Raw genomic sequence first — 18,785 nt, forward strand, 5'->3', positions numbered from 1 at the left:
CTCCACTCTTCTTTCATTTAAACCACCCCGCGGAAGTGAGGCTTGCTCACTCTTGGCTGTAAGGGTCTACTAATTTAGGAGCTGGTGCAAAGTGGTCTTGAGGGGGAACATGGAAGAAAGGTTCGGGATCAGGTCTAGCAAAAGCCTTGGGAAGGGGTGAGGCCACAGCAGGGTTACCCAGGATCTCTGTGGAGACTGCTAATGCTCATCACATCGGTCCAATGTGGTGGAAGAGGGGGCAGGAGGCTGGGAGCGGGGATCTGGGCCAGGAAAAGCCCTCTTCTCCCAGCCCCTCATTCAGACTCAGGCTCCCAGCTGGGTGCCCTGAGGAGGGAAGGAGGAGATGAGGAAGGCAGGGCTGGCTCCATCCACCCAGGTCAAGGAGGGCTGGGGAGGCTGCCCAGCAAATATGACAGCCACTCTCCCTCTTAAAGAGGAACCAACTGACCCCTAGGCCTTAGGATTCTCTGCAGGCGTCATTTCCCTTGAGACTCATGATCTTCCTGATAGAAGGCAGGGAATATGTAATCATACCCATTTTACAGAGGAGAAAGCAGAGGCAGTGATCTGCTTCAAATCACTCCATGCCTTCTAGGCTGAACAAGCACCCAGGCTGACATACTCTTTCCAGAACCCTGGGAGGCTCCTCTGCCCCGAGGGCAGTGATCCCCCATGGCAGATTTGCAACCAGTGTGCAGCCGGCTCCATAAGTACTGCCTTTGGAGAACAAGGGCTGTGGGTCCCTTTACCTGGAGGGAGACTCAAGGTCGGCGCGGCTGAGGATGCCATGCTGCTGTGGGCTGTAAAGCCACTGGAAGGCTGTCAGGGTCCTCTCCTCAACTCGGAACCGTCCTTCCTGCACGTACCTGCGGGCAGGACAGGAGAGAGTGAGGGGATGGCAGGCAGCACTCTGCACAGCTTCTTTGGGAAGTTAACCCTGATTGCTGGAAAAAGATCACTGAGGGGTACCTGTCCCCAAACCTCCCCCCTGCTCATCTGCCAGAAAGCCCTGTTTCCACAAGGTCACAGTTAGAATACCCTGAAGAGGAGGCAGCCACAGGGTTTCAACTCACTGATGGAAAAGCTTTCTGAAAGTTAGCTGTCTAAAATTGAAAGGAGTCACTTGGAAGGGGTGAGTTCCCTGTCGCTGGAAGAATGTAAGCAGAGGCTAGGCAAGGGATTCAAGCATTAGACAAGGGATCATTTTCCAAGCTCCTTATAGGACTGAGATACTGGACTTCCTGATTTCCCAGCAGGAGAAGGGCTGCCCTGGAGTGTGGATCATGAGGCAGATGTCAGGATTAGGTTCTTCCAGAACCTCTCACAGGGTCTCAGCCACTGTCTGGATGGACAGTAAGCCTACAGTAAGAATGAAGGAAACTGGGCTGGGCAAGGTGAAGACAAGCGGGTCCCTCCCATTCTGGCCACACCCTCCTGAAGTGTGAATCCATTCATGAGTTCAACATTTATTATCTACGATGATGAGCAAGAGAGACTTAATCCCTGGAGTTTACAGTCTTCTGGAGAGAGAAACCACCAAATAGTCACATGAACAATATATCATTACAGACAGGCCCTCTCGTACATTACCAGCAAGAGTGTCAGTTGGGATAACTCCTCTGCTGGACAACCTAACAACACTTGTCTAAATTACAAGTGCAGGGGCGCCTGGCTGGCTCAGTCAATAGAGCGTGTGACTCTTGATCTCAGGGTTGTAAGTTCAAGCCCCAGGTTAGGTATAGAGATTGCTTAAAAATAAAATTGGTAGAACGGCTGGGTGGCTCAGCTGGTTAAGCGACTGCCTCTGGAGCAGGGAGCCTGCTTCTCCCTCTGCCTGCCGCTCCCCCTGCTTGTGCGCTCTCTCTCTCTCTCTCTCTCTCTGTCAAATAAATTAATTTAGAAAAATAAATAAAATAAAATCTTTAAAAATTCTTTTAATTAAAAAAAATAAATTACAAGTGCACTTCCTTTGTAGGACAAGGATCCCCTTTCAGAGAATTTATCTACAGATTCTACCATGTGAACAAGGTTAAGTGGGGCATTGGTTTTTGGGTTTTTTGTTTGTTTGTTTGTTTGTTTTAGTAATCCTTACACCCAACATGGGGCTCAAACTCACGACCCCAAGATCAAGAGTCGCATATTCTTCCAACTGCCAGGTGCCCCTGTGGCATTGTGTATAAGAGCAAAAGTCTGGGAACAGCCTAAGCAGTCATCAGTAGGAGACTAATTAAATAAATTATGGTACAACCATATGGAAAAAACAGTATGCAGTCATTAAAGATGTTTTAAATGAGGATATTCTCTGTGCACTATCATGCAAAGATCTTCAAGATACATTGTTTAAAAAAAAAAAAAAAACAAGTGCAGAAATAGCCATATGTGTAATTTATGTTAAAAAAGGGGGAGAGACAAAAAGTTGAAAATAGAGCTACCATATGATCCAGCAATTGCACTACTGGGTATTTACCCCAAAGATACAAAAGTAGGGATCCGAAGGGGTACGTGCACCCCGATGTTTATAGCAGCAATGTCCACAATAGCCAAACTGTGGAAAGAGCCAAGATGTCCATCGACAGATGAATGGATAAAGAAGATGTGGTATATATATACAATGGAATATTATGCAGCCATCAAAAGGAATGAGATCTTGCCATTTGCAACGATGTGGATGGAACTGGAGGGTATTATGTTGAGTGAAATAAGTCAAAAAGAGAAAGACATGCATCATATGATCTCACTGATATGAGGAATTCTTAATCGCAGGAATCAAACTGAGGGTTGTTGGAGTGGGGGGTGGGGTGGGAGGGATGGGGTGACTGGGTGATAGACACTGGGGAGGGTATGTGCTCTGGTAAGCGCTGCGAATTGTGCAAGACTGTTGAATCTCAGATCTGTACCTCTGAAACAAATAATGCAATATATGTTAAGAAAAAAAAAAGAAGAAGAAGAAGAAGAAGAAGCTAGCGGGAGGGGAAGAATGAAGCGGGGGAAATCGGAGGGGTAGACGAACCATGAGAGACAATGGACTCTGAAAAACAAACAGGGTTCTAGAGGGGAGGGGGGTGGGAGGATGGGTTAGCCTGGTGGTGGGTATTGAGGAGGGCCCATTCTGCATGGAGCACTGGGTGTTGTGCACAAACAATGAATCATGGAACACCACATCTAAAACTAATGATGTAATGTGTGGGGATTAACATAAGAATAAAAAATTTAAAAAAAAGGGGGGGGAGAGGGGCGCCTGGGTGGCTCAGTCGTTAAGCGTCTGCCTTCGGCTTAGGTCATGATCCCAGGATCCTGGGATCAAGTCCCACATCGGGCTCCCTGCTCGGCAGGAAGCCTGCTTCTCCCTCTCCCACTCCCCCTGCTTGTGTTCACTCTCTCGCTGTGTCTCTCTCTGTCAAATAAATAAAATCTTTAAAAAAAAAGGGGGGGGGAGAATAAAATATGAATTCATATTTGTTTATCTTTATAGAGAGAAATTCTGGAAACACAAAAGCTAATAAAAACAGAACTGGGTGAATGGGGGCATGGGAGAGTGACTTTTTAACAATGTATGTTTTCATACAGGAGAGGTATTACCTATTCCACATGGGGGGTGTGTGTGTGAGAAAGAGAGAGAGAGGGAGAAACCACGAACTACAGAAAGTGCTATGAAAAAAAAATTGTGGGGTGCCTGGGTGGCTCAGTTGGTTAAGCGTCTGCCTTCAGCTCAGGGCATGATCCCAGGGTCCTGGGATCGAGCCCCGCATCAGGCTCCCTGCTCCATGGGAAGCCTGCTTCTCCCTCTCCCACTCCCCCTGCTTGTGTTCTCTCTCTCGCTGTGTCTCTCTCTGTCAAATAAATAAAATCTTTAAAAAAAAAAATGGGAGGACTCTTGAGTGAGCTAAGGAGGCAGTGTTGGTTGCACAGGGTGATGGGTTGGACATGGGTGAAGGGGAGACCGGCAGCAAAGTTGTTCCCCAGTTCCTAGTTGGAGTGGGCAGTTGGCCACAGTGCCATTCACGCTGGACAGGAGCAGGTTTGGGAGGGAAGATTGTGACTTCCGTTTGGGACGCGACCCTCCTCTGTGATATGCTTCCTGCACCAAGATGACTCCCCTTCTGTAAAACCTGGTTCAAAGTGTGGTTCCTCCAGGAAGCCCACCCTGATTAATCCCATCCTATTCTGATGACAAGTTTCTACACCTTTCCCCGTCCGTGGACTCCCTGGGACTCAGCCCTGAATAACACTGTTGCCATCTCTGCAGGAGAAACTGGTAACACCAGTTGCCTCCAAGAAGGGGAACTGAGTGGCTGAGGAGCACTGTTTTAGTGCTTTTTGAATTTGAACCATGAGTATACTATGTATAGTATCTTTTTTTTTTTTTTTTAATTTGAGGACTCTGCTGATCATGAAGTCTTAGGTCATTAGGATGAGGAGAACCCCCAGAGGTCACTCATCTGTTCCAAGAGCTTTGTTTTACAGATGAGGACATGAGGCCCAGAGCAGGCACAGGGCCTGCCCAAAGATGTGGCAGAACCAAAACCTGATAGTGATGTCCCCTCACTTCCAGGCTGATAGACACAACAGCGCTGCCCTTGACCCCACCAAGCACACACAGGCCCCCAGGCTGCGGGAGAAGTAGACCCACTCTGGGACCACGCGCACCCAAATTCTCTCCTCACTCACCACTTCCCCGTGCCTCTTGCGGGATGCAAACCCCCTCAGCTACAAGCACCACCTCTGCCTCCTTGGGGCTCCCTCTCCTTCCACTCCCGTGAGGCAAGTGGAAGGCCCTGTCCTCCACCCTGCAGGCACCCTGGCCTGGATTCAACTTACCAACTGTGGCTCAGTGATCTTCCCGCCACGAGTCCCAGATTCCTCATTGGTAACATGGGAGTGACAATAACACCCACTTTGAAGGGTTGGGGCAAGGACTACATGAAATAATGTGAGGGAATCCCTTACCACGTAGTCCTCTTTATCATCTTCCCTCCACACCATCCCCATCGGCCTTCACCAAGTCACAGGCCTTATGTGCTTTACCAATGATGGACAAACCCACACCCTCTAAGCCTCACAGCAAACCCCCTGGAACGGGTCGATTCCGTTTTAGAGATGAGGAAGAAGAGGCCAGGGGAGGGGAGTGAACTTGTCCGAGGTCACACATGCAGTCAGCTCATGGCATCCAGTGTCCTCCTAACCAGCCCCCTACACACACACACACACACACACACACACACACACACACCCTCTCCCTCCCCCATACCAGCCCCCACTTCCCAACCCAGACCCCTGCCCAAAACTGTTAGTGTCCTCCCACTGCATATCAAGTATCCTCCAAACTGCTTACCTGAGAGCCCGACCTCTCCCACCTTGTTCCTTTCCAGCCTTTCCCACCATGTCATGCCGCCCCCCCCCCCCATCACACGCATGGGCCCCCGCATGTCTCATCTGTCTGTCCTTCTCTAAGCATGCCCTGCCTGTTCTTACCTCGGAGCCTTTGCTCAGGCTGTGCTCTGACCTGAACTGCCCTCCCTCCATCTCTCTCCCAGATCTGCCCGCCTCTCCTCGACTCCTCAAACCACGCTGCCTCTAAGAGTCTGTCCCTGATGCTCTAACCAGAATGAAGAGCCAGGCTCCGGCGAGGCCTCACTTAACCTTGATCACAACATTGCTCTCCACCCGCCTTTACATGAGTTATTTATGTGCCTGTCTGTCTCCTGCCAAGTGTAAAGATCGTGTCTGATCATCTCTGAAACCCCTGCAACATCCTCGAGCAGCCCTCTCGCCAAAGCCCAGCCTGCCAAAATCACAACAACACCACCGATCAATTCATCACATCCTTGGGAAGCTTCCTTCACAGAATGCTCTGGCACCAGTGATCTCTATTAACGGATCCAATGTATCAACCTCACGTATCTGCTGTATTGGACCACACTGAAGGAACAGCACCCATCCCCACATATATCCCGCATTCACCTGCCATGTACCTGAAATCCTGTTGAACTGGACTCTGGGGGAGATTAAACACTGCAGAGGTTCACCCTGTGAGCCACCGTCAGACATTGAAACCTGAGCAAGAAGCAGCTGCTCAGATTATCTCTGGGAGAGTGGCAGCCAGGAGCCCTGGACATAGTCAGGGACACTTTGAAGGGAATGGGAAGAGGGAGGGCAGAAGCTGACAGGCCCAAGGTTCTGGGGGTGGGGTGATACCTCCAGGAGGACACAACCCATCACCAAAAGAGAAACCGGTCAGGCACTTTACAGGTTACACCTATTTTTTCAGATGAACTCTGGGCAGGCATTGAACCCTGAGCCTTGACAACATCAGGCCAAGTGAAAGAAGCTAGTGGCAAAAGACCACATGCTGTACGATTCCGTTCATATGAAATGTCCGGAATAAGCGAATCCTTAGAGAAAGTAGATTTGTGCTGGCCTAAGGCTGGGGTTGGGAGCGGGGGGGGAGAGGAGAGTTGGAAGCTAATGGAGGTGATGGAGTACTGCTAACCATTATGGGGTTTCTTTACAGGGAGATGAAAATGTTCTAAAATCGATTATGGTGACGGTTGCACAACTCTGTGAAATACTAAAAACCATTGAATTTTACACATTCAATGGGTGAGTTTAGGATATGTGAATTCTATTTTAATAAAGCTCTAGGGGGGCGCCTGGGTGGCTCAGTTGGTTAAGCGACTGCCTTCAGCTCAGGTCATGATCCCAGGGTCCTGGGATCGAGTCCCGCATCGGGCTCCCTGCTCTGCGGGGAGCCTGCTTCTCCCTCTCCCACTCCCCCTGCTTGTGTTCCCTCTCTCGCTGTGTCTCTCTCTGTCAAATAAATAAATAAAATCTTTAAAAAATAATAATAATAATAAAGCTCTAGGAGCACCTGGGTGGCTCAGTCAGTGAAGCATCTACCTTCAGCTCAGGTCGTGACCCCAGGGTCCTGGGATCAAGTCCCACATTGGGCTCCCTGCTCAGCAGGGAGTCTGCTTCTCCTTCTCCCTCTGCCCCTCCCCCTGCTTGCACTCTCTCTCTCTCTCTCAAATAAATAAAATCTTTAAAAGAACATTTTTTAAAAATTAAAAAATAAAGCTCTTGTAAAAAAGCAAACATTCATGCTCTTACAAAAAAGCAAACATCCATGAGTGTATACTGATATAAATAAATGAATAAATAAATAAATGGGGGAAAGAGATCAATCTTCCATGCAGAAGAATTCCAAACAATATATGTAAAAACTCTGCCCTCCAGGGAGCAGATCACAACTCCACTCTACTTAAAGGTGAGCTTCACATAGTAACTTCCTTCCCAAGAGTACTCTATGGGAAGGGAGAGGGGAACAGTAACCTTCCAGCTGAGAAGCCTGACAAACACTAACTCAGCCAGGTGACCAAAGTCAATACGGACCGGGATAAATCACGTTAATGGTATGTACCCTCGATATGATGTGATGACATGGCACTCCAACCCTGTGATCCTTCTCCCAAAAGTTCATAACCCCTAATCATGAGGGGTTTTCTCTAATTGCGAGAAAAACATCAGACAAATTCCTCTTGAGGGATGTTCTACAAAAAGACCAGTACGTCCTGAACTGTCAAGGTCATCAAAAACAAGGAAAGTCCGAGGGGCACCTGGATGGCTCAGTCAGGTGTCTGCCTTCAGCTCAGCTGATGATCTTGGGGTCCTGGGATGGAGCCCTTGTCAGGCTCCCTGCTCAACAGGAAAGCTGCTTCTCTCTCTCCCTCTGCCCCTCCCCTTCTTGTGCTCTCTCTCTCTCTCTCACTCGCTCTCTCTCAAACAAACAAAAATCTTAAACAAAACAAGGAAAGTCTGAGAAACTGTCAGAGCCAACAGGATCCTAAGGAGGAATGACAACTACATGTAATGCAGTATCCAGATAGGACCCTAGAACAGAAAAAGGACATTAGGGAAATACTAAGGAATCTAAATAACCTATGGATTTTAGTTAATAATAATATATCAATATTGGTTCATTCATGTAACAAATGTACCATACTCGTGTATGATGTTCATAGAGGAAACTGGGGTAGGGTATATGGGGCTCTCTATACTATCTTCTCAATTTTCCTGTAAATCTAAAACTGTTCTAAAATAAAAAACTTAGCAAAAACTTAAAAAAAAGATGAATTCCCATGATAAACAAAGAGCTTTTACAGATCAATATGGAAAAATATTTAATGAGCAAACAAGTAGGGGAGAAAAAAGGGCAAAGGCAATTATAGTTTCTACTTTACAAAAGTAGAAACACAAAAGGCCAATAAACATGAATAAAATGCAACTTTTCTTAAAGAAATGAAAATTACAGGAACAATGAGAGCATATTTTTTTTCACTGGTGAGACTGGCCAAGTTTTAAAAGTTTGTTAATTCCCGGGGCGCCTGGGTGGCTCAGTCGTTAAGCGTCTGCCTTCGGCTCGGGTCATGATCCCATTGTCCTGGGATCGAGCCCTGCATCGGGCTTCCTGCTCTGCGGGAGGCCTGCTTCTCCCTCTCCCCTCCCCCTGCTTGTGTTCCCTCTCTCACTCTGTCTCTCTCTGTCAAATAAATAAATAAAATCTTTAAAAAAAAAAAAGTTTGTTAATTCCCAGTGTGAGTAAAATTGTGGAGAAAGTGGCATCTTACACATCATTGGAGATAATATGAAATGGTACAATTTCTTTGGAGGTCAGGTCGGCAGTATCTTTCACAACGTGCACGTTTTACTTTGCAATTTTACTGTGCAATTTTACGTTGAAGATTATATGCAACCATTACTTTTGCACATGTTTGCATGGAATAGGTTTAAAGATGTTCATTGCCGCAATATGTGTAATATCAAAATATTCGAAACACCCTAAAAGGTCATCAGTAGAGGCTGGGTAGAGAAATTACGGTCCAATTCATAGTGGAATACCCTGCAGCCAATAAAAAGAATATTGCCAGAGCACACTGCTCGGCTTCTCAACGACTTACACAGCCTTGGCCTCGAGCCTCCTGGGCTCTCTCCCCCAGACTCGAAGGCCCCACTGTCAGAACCTGGGCAGGGCCCAGCACAGGCTCTCAGATAGAACAGGAAGGCTGATGATCCAGCAATTGCACTACTGGGTATTTACCCCAAAGATACAAAAGTAGGGATCCGAAGGGGTACGTGCACCCCGATGTTTATAGCAGCAATGTCCACAATAGCCAAACTGTGGAAAGAGCCAAGATGTCCATTGACAGATGAATGGATAAAGAAGATGTGGTATATATATACAATGGAATATTATGCAGCCATCAAAAGGAATGAGATCTTGCCATTTGCAACGACGTGGATGGAACTGGAGGGTATTATGTTGAGTGAAATAAGTCAAACAGAGAAAGACATGTATCATATGATCTCACTGATATGAGGAATTCTTAATTGTAGGAAACAAACTGAGGGTTGCTGGAGTGGGGGGTGGGATGGGAGGGATGGGGTGACTGGGTGATAGACTCTGGGGAGGGTATGTGCTCTGGTAAGTGCTGTGAGTTGTGCAAGACTGTTGAATCTCAGATCTGTACCTCTGAAACAAATAATGCAATATATGTTAAGAAAAAAAAAAGAAGAAGAAGATAACGGGAGGGGAAGAATGAAGCGGAGGAAATCGGAGGGGTAGATGAACCATGAGAGACGATGGACTCTGAAAAAGAAACAGGGTTCTAGAGGGGAGGGGGGTGGGAGGATGGGTTAGCCTGATGGTGGGTATTGAGGAGGGCACATTCTGCACGGAGCACTGGGTGTTATGCACAAACAATGAATCATGGAACACTTCATCTAAAACTAATGATGTAATGTATGGGGATTAACATAAGAATAAAAAAAAAAAGAACAGGAAGGCTGAAAACTGGAACTATTTAACAGCCTGTGCTGTTGATGAACCCAATCAAATTCTAATTTAGTTTTTGGTACTTTATGGAGAATTTGGAGGAGAGTCCAATGCAAGAGGACAATTCTGAAAGGTAAGTGAATATGAGGATTTTTTTTTTACATATACCTGTCATTATATTATGCAGAGTACATTCACTGCCCTAAAAATCCTCTGTGCTCTGCCTACTCATCTCCCCCCACCCCCCACGCACAAACACAAAAGACTTTGCCTTTTCCAGAATGTCCTATAGTTGGAACCACTCAGGATGCAGCTTCTTTCACGGACTTGTGTGTATTTAAGGTTCCTCCTTGTCTTTTCATGGCTTGATGGCTGATGTCTTTTTAGTACCAAAAGATATCCCACTGTCTGGCTGTGCCAGTTTATTTATCCATTCACCTACTGAAGAACATCTTGGTTGATTCCAACTTTAGCAGTTATGAATAAAGCGGATATAAACATCCACATGCAGGTATTCGTGTGGACATGAGTTTTCAGCTGAGGAGCGAGATTGCTCGATTGTATGGTAAGAATATGTTTAGTTTTGCAAGAAACCACCAAACTGTCTTCCAAAGTAGTCATCCCATTTTGCATTCCCACCAGCAATTCCTGTTGTTCCTCATCCTCGCCAGCATTTGCTGCCACCAGTGTTCCAGAATTAGGCCATTCTGACAGGTGTGCAGTAATATCTCATAGTTGTTTTAAGCCTCTACTTCTTTTAAAAGCATACATTTCAACAGACTATCGATACAGTTTTTAAATTATCCTAATTCTCAGGCGCCTGGGTGGCTCAGTTGGTTAAGTGACTGCCTTCGGCTCAGATCATGATCCTGGAGTCCCTGGATCGAGTCCCTGGATCGAGTCCCTGGATCGAGTCCCGCATCGGGCTCCCTGCTCAGCAGGGAGTCTGCTTCTCCCTCTGACCCTCCCCCCTCTCAAGTGCTCTCTCTCTCATTCTCTCTTTCTCAAATAAATAAATAAAATCTTAAAAATAAATTAATAAATTATCCTAATTCTCAGAGCACCTGGGTGGCTCGGTTAAGCATCTGCCTTCGTCTCAGGTCATGGTCCCGGGGTCCTGGGATCGAGTCTCGCACTGGGCTCCCTGCTTGACCGGGAGCCTGCTTCTCCCTTTTCCTGCCGCTCCCCCTGCTTATGCTCTCTCTCAAATAAATAAATAAAATCTTTAAAAAAATAAAATAAAATATCCTAATTCTTGAAAGATCGTAATTCTCCCACAAATTTGAACATGGCACAGTTAAAGCTTACCACAGTTAAAGTTTAAAAGTGGTTCTGCCTTGGGCGCCTGGGTGGCTCAGTTGGTTAAGCGACTGCCTTCGGCTCAGGTCATGATCCTGGAGTCCCGGGATCGAGTCCCGCATCGGGCTCCCTGCTCAGCAGTGGGTCTGCTTCTCCCTCTGCCCTCTTCCCTCTCGTGGTCTCTGTCTCTCATTCTCTCTCTCTCAAATAAATAAAATCTTAAAAAAAAAAAAGTGGTTCTGCCTTGAGTTTTCACTTTTATTTTTTTGAAGACTTTACTTATTTATTTATTTGAGAGAGAGAGCACACAAGCAGGTGGAGGGGCAGGGGGAAAGGGAGAAACAGACTCACTGCTGAGCAAGGAGCCCGATGTGGGACTCGATCCCAGGACCCTGGGATCAGGACCTGAGCGAAAGGCAGATGCTTAACCAACTGAGCCACCCAGGCGCCCTGGGTTTTCATTTTCAAAAAGCACTTGAAGCATTTTATTTTATGAGAGAACCACTCAAGTCTCACCCCATATTCTGTGGCTATTCAGGTGTGTCTATGCCCTGATGTACCATGAGCACATTAAAAGGGTAGCCAATCTGAACAGCTGAAAAACTTTATTACCAAGGAGTTCCAAGAGCTCAACAGATGCATTCATTTCCTGCAGAACTGGTACAAACTATACCAATAGCTTAGGGTATGAATTTAATCAGAGTTCTTTCCTAATGAGTCACTTGAATCCTCCTTCCCCCTCAACCTCTATTATTATAAAGTTTAATATCTTGCTTTTGAATGCTCCAAAAACCCCCAAAGCCTTACTCAGTTCTGCTTCTGAAATACCAGATGTAGAGAGAACTGTAGTCAGCAGCCCTCTAGTGCTCTTGCTCTCTGCACCACAAGGTGGCACTGTTGAACACCAGTCCTGCACAGCCTGGTGGACGCACAAACCGCTGTGGGGAGGTCCTTGGTCTGTATCTGCTGTTTCTGCAGTGGTGTGCCACATTTGGCCTCCAAAGGGGGCTCCCTTGCTTCACGTTCAGACATTATTCCCCCAAGGAGACCCTGAGCAGCGTCCACGAGCTTCCAGGTGTTGAGCCTGAATCATTCACCACTTAGACTCCCAAGTTTTTCTGGGTAAGTTTTATGGACTGAGTGTTTGTGCCCCCGCCCCTATCCCCTCACCCCCACCTCAAATTTATATATTCAATACAACTCTGTTGGGGCCTTTGTGGAACTAAGGTTAGATAAGGCCCTGACCCAATAGAATTTGAGTCCATATAAGAAAAGCTCTCTCACCATGTTGAAGACACAGGGAGAAGGCAGCCATCCGTAAGCCAGGAAGAGGGCTCTCACCAGAACCTCGCCATGCTGGCATCCTGATCTTGGATTTCCACCCTCCAGAACTGTGAGAAAATAGATGCCTGTTGTTTAAGCCACCTAGTCCATGATGGTCTCTTCTTTTTCTTCTCTTTAAATCTATTTATTTATTTTTAAAGATTTATTTCTTTATTTTAGAGAGAGAGGGCGCCAACATGAGTGGGGGGAGGGGCAGAGGGAGAGAAGCAAACTCCCCGGTGAGTGTGGAGCCTGACCCGGGGCTCAACCCGGGGCCCCACGAGGCATTCGATCTCACGACCCTGACTGAGATAAAGACCTGAGTCAAAATCAAGAGTCAGACGCTTAAGTGACTGAGCCACCCAGGCACCCCTTTAAACCGATTTATAAGAGCACTTCTTACATTTAGCACATTAGCAGTTAGCTTGTTTTGTGTAAATATCGTTGTTGTTTTTTTAAAGATTTTATTTATTTATTTGACAGAGAGAGACAGAGAGAGAGGGAACACAAGCAGGGGGAGTAGTAGAGGGAGAAGCAGGCTTCCTGCTGAGCAGGGAGCCCGACGCGGGGCTCGATCCCAGCACCCTGGGATCATGACCAGAGCCAAAGGCAGCCGCTTAACGGACTGAGCCACCCAGGCACCCCTGTGTAAATATTGTTATCCAGATTCTAGTTTGCCTTTTAACTTTATTGCGGGTTTGCCTGAGTTTTTGTTGCCCAATAATTTACCATTCATTACCCTCTCTATCACTCAAAACTCTGTGGTTGCGGGGCGCCTGGGTGGCTCAGTCGTTAAGCGTCTGCCTTCAGCTCAGGTCATGATCCCAGGTCCTGGGATCGAGCCCCGCATCGGGCTCCCTGCTCCACCGGAAGCCTGCTTCTCCCTCTCCCACTCCCCCTGCTTGTGTTCCCTCTCTCACTGTGTCTCTCTCTGTCAAATAAATAAATAAAATCTTCACAAAAAAAAAAAAACTCTGTGGTTGGGGTAGAGCTGACCCCAGGCCTCAGCTCCCTAAGTGGGCACATGACGCAGCCTAGCCCAACTGAGCAGTCCATCCCCCAGCTCCCGGTGATTGGCTCTAGGATGGTCATGGGACCCAAGCCAGGCCGATAAGATGACATCCTGAGACTGGCTGGGACTACTGAGAAAGGAGAGCTCTTTCCATGAGGGTTGCTAACAGGAGAGCTGCCCACAGCTGCTGTAGCCAACTTGCCTCCACAAGAGAATAAGAGGAAAACAGAGGAACGAAGAGCAGAGAGCATTATTTGGTGACATTTGAGCACCTGAGAGCAGTTGTGCCTGAAACACAAAAAGTCCCTGGAGTTCTCAGTTCTGTGAGCCAATATATCCCCTTTTCTCTTGAGCCAGTTCGAGTGGAGCAAACTGACTCAGCTTAATTCTGGAACCAGGGGCCAAGGCTGACATGTTGGGAGCATACCATGAGGATCACAGGGTGTCTTGCCCTCAAGAGTGCTCCCTGCCAAGCTGCCTGACAACTCTTCAGGACCTTCTCATGGCAAAGGGCTTTCACCTGGGGGTGAAAGGTAACCCCAGACCTTTCTGGGGTTAGGGTTATTGTTAGGTCACTAACAATAATTCATGCATCACCCGGTTCAGCCCAGGATCCAACCCAGCCAGGCAATACCAGGGCAGAGAGAGAGAGAGGGAGAGATTCAGAGCAGGAATCTAAGCTCTACCCCTTTAAAACTTCCTACTTCCTCCCCCGTGAAGCACACTGATCTGAGCACACTGATCTGCAGTCCTGGGGTGGTGCCTCCTTACCAGGGAGAGGACACTAGCTTTCCACCAACTCTTCAAACAGATTAACTCTACTTTTATCTGATTTATATATTTGGGGTTTAATCTGAAAAGTGGTTCCACTTCTAAATAATAATGTTGATTATTTAGACTTTGATTTTTGGAATCCCCCCAGCGCAGAGGTGGGCTGAGCAGGCTGGACACCCAATGACCCCTCCTGCTCTGACATGCTAGGATTTTCTGACAATGGGAACTTGGATGCATGGCCAGGCTGGGTGGGGTGGTCCAGGAAATAAGCAAAACAGAGGAGCAGTTAACCCCCTGGGCAAGACCTGGGCATAAACCCTGACTCAGCCACTTGTTTGCTGGGTGGCCTTGACTAACCACTTTTCTCCTCTAAGCCTGTTTCCTCATCTGTAAAATGGGGTGCTAATACCTTCCTCTGAGCATCACTATGAAGAGTAAGTGCAACACCTGGATCCTGGAGTCAGAAGAAAAGTGAGCAGGAAGCCCAGGTTGTTATTATTGATGATATTATTCCTATCTGTATTCCAGCTACAGAATATACCTGGTGAGATGTGTCCAGAATGTTACTTCAGAGATGCTCCCTGGTCCTGATGTGGGTGGGATAATGTGGGATGGGGAGTGGTCCCAGCCAGACATTCTCCTTCCATTCTTGGAGTTCTCCCAAAGCAGGTTACCTTGCATTCTAAATCCCGCCAAGCAGAGGTCAGGCCTCTGGCTGAAGCAGTCCTCAACGTTCGGACACTGGGGACATAGGCCCAACCCAGGTGACTCCCGGCGCTGCGTCTGAAACCCGCTCAGCCCGCAGTCAGGTAACCTGATACCCACAGGCCTGGGCAGAACTGCGGTGGGGGTAGGGGCAACCACTCACGTACGCAGGGACCTCTTCCCTCACCTCCCAGGCCCCCGTCTCTAAGTCCACAACCCCGAAGTGCACCCCACCCTCAGAGGTCCCTGTGTAGATAGACAAGGGTAGCTCCTTGAACAGGGGAGCTGAAGGTTGTGGGTTGTGCAGCCTGGGGCCCAATACCGTGGCCCGACCAAAGCAGCAGAAGGAATGGAGGTAGGCGGGGGACCCCCATGGCACAAATCAGAAAGCTGAGGTTGGGAATTAAAGGAAGGAGGGAAGCCCTGCCTATGAGCCTGTGGAAGGGGGGCCGGGGTCCCTCCAAAGCCTGACGTCAGGGACAGGGTCCCGGGTCCCAGTGCCCATCTGTCTGGGGAGCCGCAAAGACCCCGCGCGGGGACGCGGGATGGTTACGACCAGGCAGTCCAGAGCCTCTCGGTAAACCCGGCCCCGCAACCTCAGCTCGAGAAGAAACTTTGGGCCAGCGCCCCGCGCTTTCCCGCGCCCAGCCGGACCTCGCGGCGCAGGGAGCGCGGGTTCGCGCCCGCACCAGGCCCCGCGCGCCGCCCCCCCGCCACCCCCGTGCCCACTCACCAGCGCACCAGCTGCCAGCGCTTCTCCCCCGGCGCCCGGCGGCCCGCCATGCCTCGGCCCGCCGCCCATCGGCTCCCTGCCCGCCGCGGGCCACTGGGCGGAGGCAAGTCCGGCTGCCGCAGGCCAGTGCCGAGGGCGCGCTCGCGGGCGCGGGTCCCGGCGGGCGGGGCGGGCGGGGCGGGCGGGGCGGGCGCGACGCGACTCCGCCTGGAGCCCGGGCCGTGCGGTCGGCGGCGCTCATCCCTGGTGCGGCCGCGGCCCCGCCCCTGGAGCTGGCTGGGCTGGGGCTGGGGCTGGGGCTGGGGCTGGGGCTGGGGCAGGGGCTGGGGCTGGGGCTGGGGCTGGGGCTGGGGCTGCGCGCTCCTGCGCCGCAGAGGCGAGGCCACAGCCCGTCCGCTCGCTGCCCGGCGGCGCCGAAGAGCCGGGTTTCTTCGGAGCACTGCGTGAGGAGTCAGGTTCTCAGAGTTCTACTGCGAGGGAAACCGGATTTGCTGAGTGACGAGGCCTTTCTCCCTTTCGACACCTGCTCTGCCTACCTGGAAAGTTAAGCATACAAAATTAAATCACTCTCAATACCTAAAATGAAAACTGGTGGGCCCTACAGATTATTAAAATATTTTAAAGGGACTGTATTGAAAACAGTAGGACATTGGCCCGGCATGCTGCCCGACCCTAGGACCAGCTCCATCCAGGCTTCAAGCTACCTCCGCCCCAGGATCGCTTACATTCCTGGAGTTGAGCAGAGACCAGTCTGGCCGACAGCATCGTAAGAGCATGCTTCTCAAGCCTTGTTTGAAGCAGCTGAGTTTTAGACATGTTTATAAATATAGAGGTTGCCTGCACATTGCACAGTGCCCTCCAAATTCACCTGCTTCCCATACCAGGACAGCCCACATCCTTTGCAGGAGGGAAACATGCTGAGAGGAGAAAACCTGGCCTCCAGTGTGAAGATCCTGAGAGCTTGCCTACTTCTTAGGGACTGTTGGCCATACCCAGGAGTATTGAAAAAGTTCGTAGGGAAATCCAAAAGCTACTGACATTTGCTATTATATCCATAGGTGCCTTCCCCAGTGTTCAATGAAAACCAAAATTGCGTATATCCTAAGAATCCTCACCAAAGCTTTCCACTATGTCTGAAGAAGTGACAGGAAGCAACAGGGGACGAAGAATGTAACCAACACAGAGGCATCACATAAAAAGAAGACAGGGAAGGAAATACAGACAAGGTAGGTTGGCAGCTTGCCTTTGACCTTCAAGTGTATCCTGATGCTACTAATTGCCTTTGAGCATCCTTTTTTTGGGCGGGGGGCCAAGGGAGAGGGAGAAAGAGAATGTTAAGCAGGCTCCATGCCCAGCAGGGAGCCCCACGAGGGGCTCAATCTCAAACCCTGAGATCATGACCTGAGCCAAAATTAAGATTTGGGCACTTAACCAAATGAGTCACCCAGGCGCCCCTGAGCATCCTTTCTTTAAGTTTTCCCAGTTTAATTAACACAGAAACCAAGGAAACAAACAGAAAGTCCAAAAACATCCCCAAAGATGTGTGTGTGTGATAATGTATTTCAGATTGGTGGGGGAAATGGTGATGGGACAATTAGTTAGCCATTTATGGGCAGGGGAGAAAAGTGTCTATTTCACATCACAAAATATAGTTCAAATGAATTATAAATATAAGTGGATAAATATATATAAAGGACTAGAAAAAATATATAGTATTTCATTATGTATTAAAGTGGGCGGTGGGTTTTTTTCAGCTTGACATCAATGTCAGATGCCATAAAGGAAGAAATCAATGGATCTGACCAAAATAAAAATATTTAACCTTAGCAAATCAGAAAAATATGATGAGCAAAATTAAAAGGCAAATGTCAAACTTAAATGTTTCGAAAATATATGCCTGTATCTGTACATCCATGTTCATTATTAGCAGCATTATTCACAATAGCAGAGGGATACATCCAAGTATCCATGGATGGGTGAATGGATGAGAAAAATGTGGTACACACCTATAATGGAATAGTCTTCAGCCTTAAAAAGGAAGGAAATTCTGACATGTGCTACAATAGGGATGACGCTTGAGGACATTATGCTAAGTGAAAGAAGCCAGTCACAAAAATATGATACTGTATGATACCACTTATATGGGGTACCTAGAATAGTCAACTTTATAGAGACAGAAAGCAGAACGGTGGTTGCTAGGATCTTGAGTTAGAGTGAGGAAGAATGGAGAGTTAGTGTTTAATGGACAGAGAGTTTCAGTTTTGTAAGCTGAAAATAATTCTGGAAATTGATAGTGGTGATGGTTGCACAACAATGTGAATGTACTTCATGCCACTGAACTTAAAAACAGTTAAGATAGTAAATTTTAGGGATGCCTGGTGGCTCACTCTGTTAAGCGTCTGCCTTCGGCTCAGGTCATAATCCTAGGGTCCTGGGATCAAGTCCCACATCGGCTCCCTGCTCAGCGGGAAACCTGCTTCTCCCTCTGCCTGCCACTCCCCCTGCTTGTGCTCGCACTCTCTCTCTCAAATAAATAAATAAAATCTTTAAAAAAGAGAGAGAGATAGTAAGTTTTATGTTATGTGTATCTTACTACAATAAAAAACTGAAACATTGAAAGTTTTTATTATAAAAGAATAAGACATGAACGTTCCAATAGAGAAATGAGTGAACATGAACAAACAACTCATGCAAGAAATATAAATAGCGCTAGAAACTAATTACTCAAAAATTTAAATGTGGTACCATTTTTTATTTGTCAAATTTGGAACAGCTGGTTGTTGCTATTTTTAATTATCCCACTCAGGGTTTGTATGGAGAAGGGAAGTGGGCAGTCCTAATCATGACTGAAGGACGAGTACAAATTGGTCCAACTATGGGGCATGGCAGGGTTTTTTTTAAGACTTTATTTATTCATTTCTGAGAGAGACAGAGAGAGAACAAGCAGGGGGAGAGGCAGAGGGAGAGGGAGAAGCAGACTCCTTGCTGAGCAAGGAGCCTGATGCGGGACTCGATCCCAGGACCCTGGGATCATGACCTGAGCCGAAGGCAGACCTTTAACCATCTGAGCCACCCAGGCGCCCCTGGAGCATGGCAATTTGACAGGACGA

The 18,785-nt window shown here is 48.0% G+C and overlaps 1 protein-coding gene across 1 annotated transcript in view; it reads right to left on the bottom strand.

The window, feature by feature from the left end:
• Positions 1-16,207, bottom strand: part of RAP1GAP2 (RAP1 GTPase activating protein 2) — a 237,350-nt gene extending 221,143 nt beyond the window's left edge. Inside the window, exons 1-2 of the mRNA XM_064583725.1 lie at positions 15,676-16,207; positions 750-866 (exon numbers count right to left, since the gene is read on the bottom strand). Of these exons, the coding sequence (XP_064439795.1) occupies positions 750-866; positions 15,676-15,725 (167 nt within the window). The 5' untranslated portion in view covers positions 15,726-16,207. The remainder of the gene's footprint in view (positions 1-749; positions 867-15,675) is intronic.
• Positions 16,208-18,785: the final 2,578 nt, after the last annotated feature.

This window comes from Mirounga angustirostris, unplaced genomic scaffold, assembly GCF_029215605.1.
Source record: "Mirounga angustirostris isolate CCGP_5_RB_7025 unplaced genomic scaffold, mMirAng1.0.hap1 SCAF_17, whole genome shotgun sequence".
In the NCBI taxonomy this organism is placed as follows: domain Eukaryota; kingdom Metazoa; phylum Chordata; class Mammalia; order Carnivora; family Phocidae; genus Mirounga; species Mirounga angustirostris.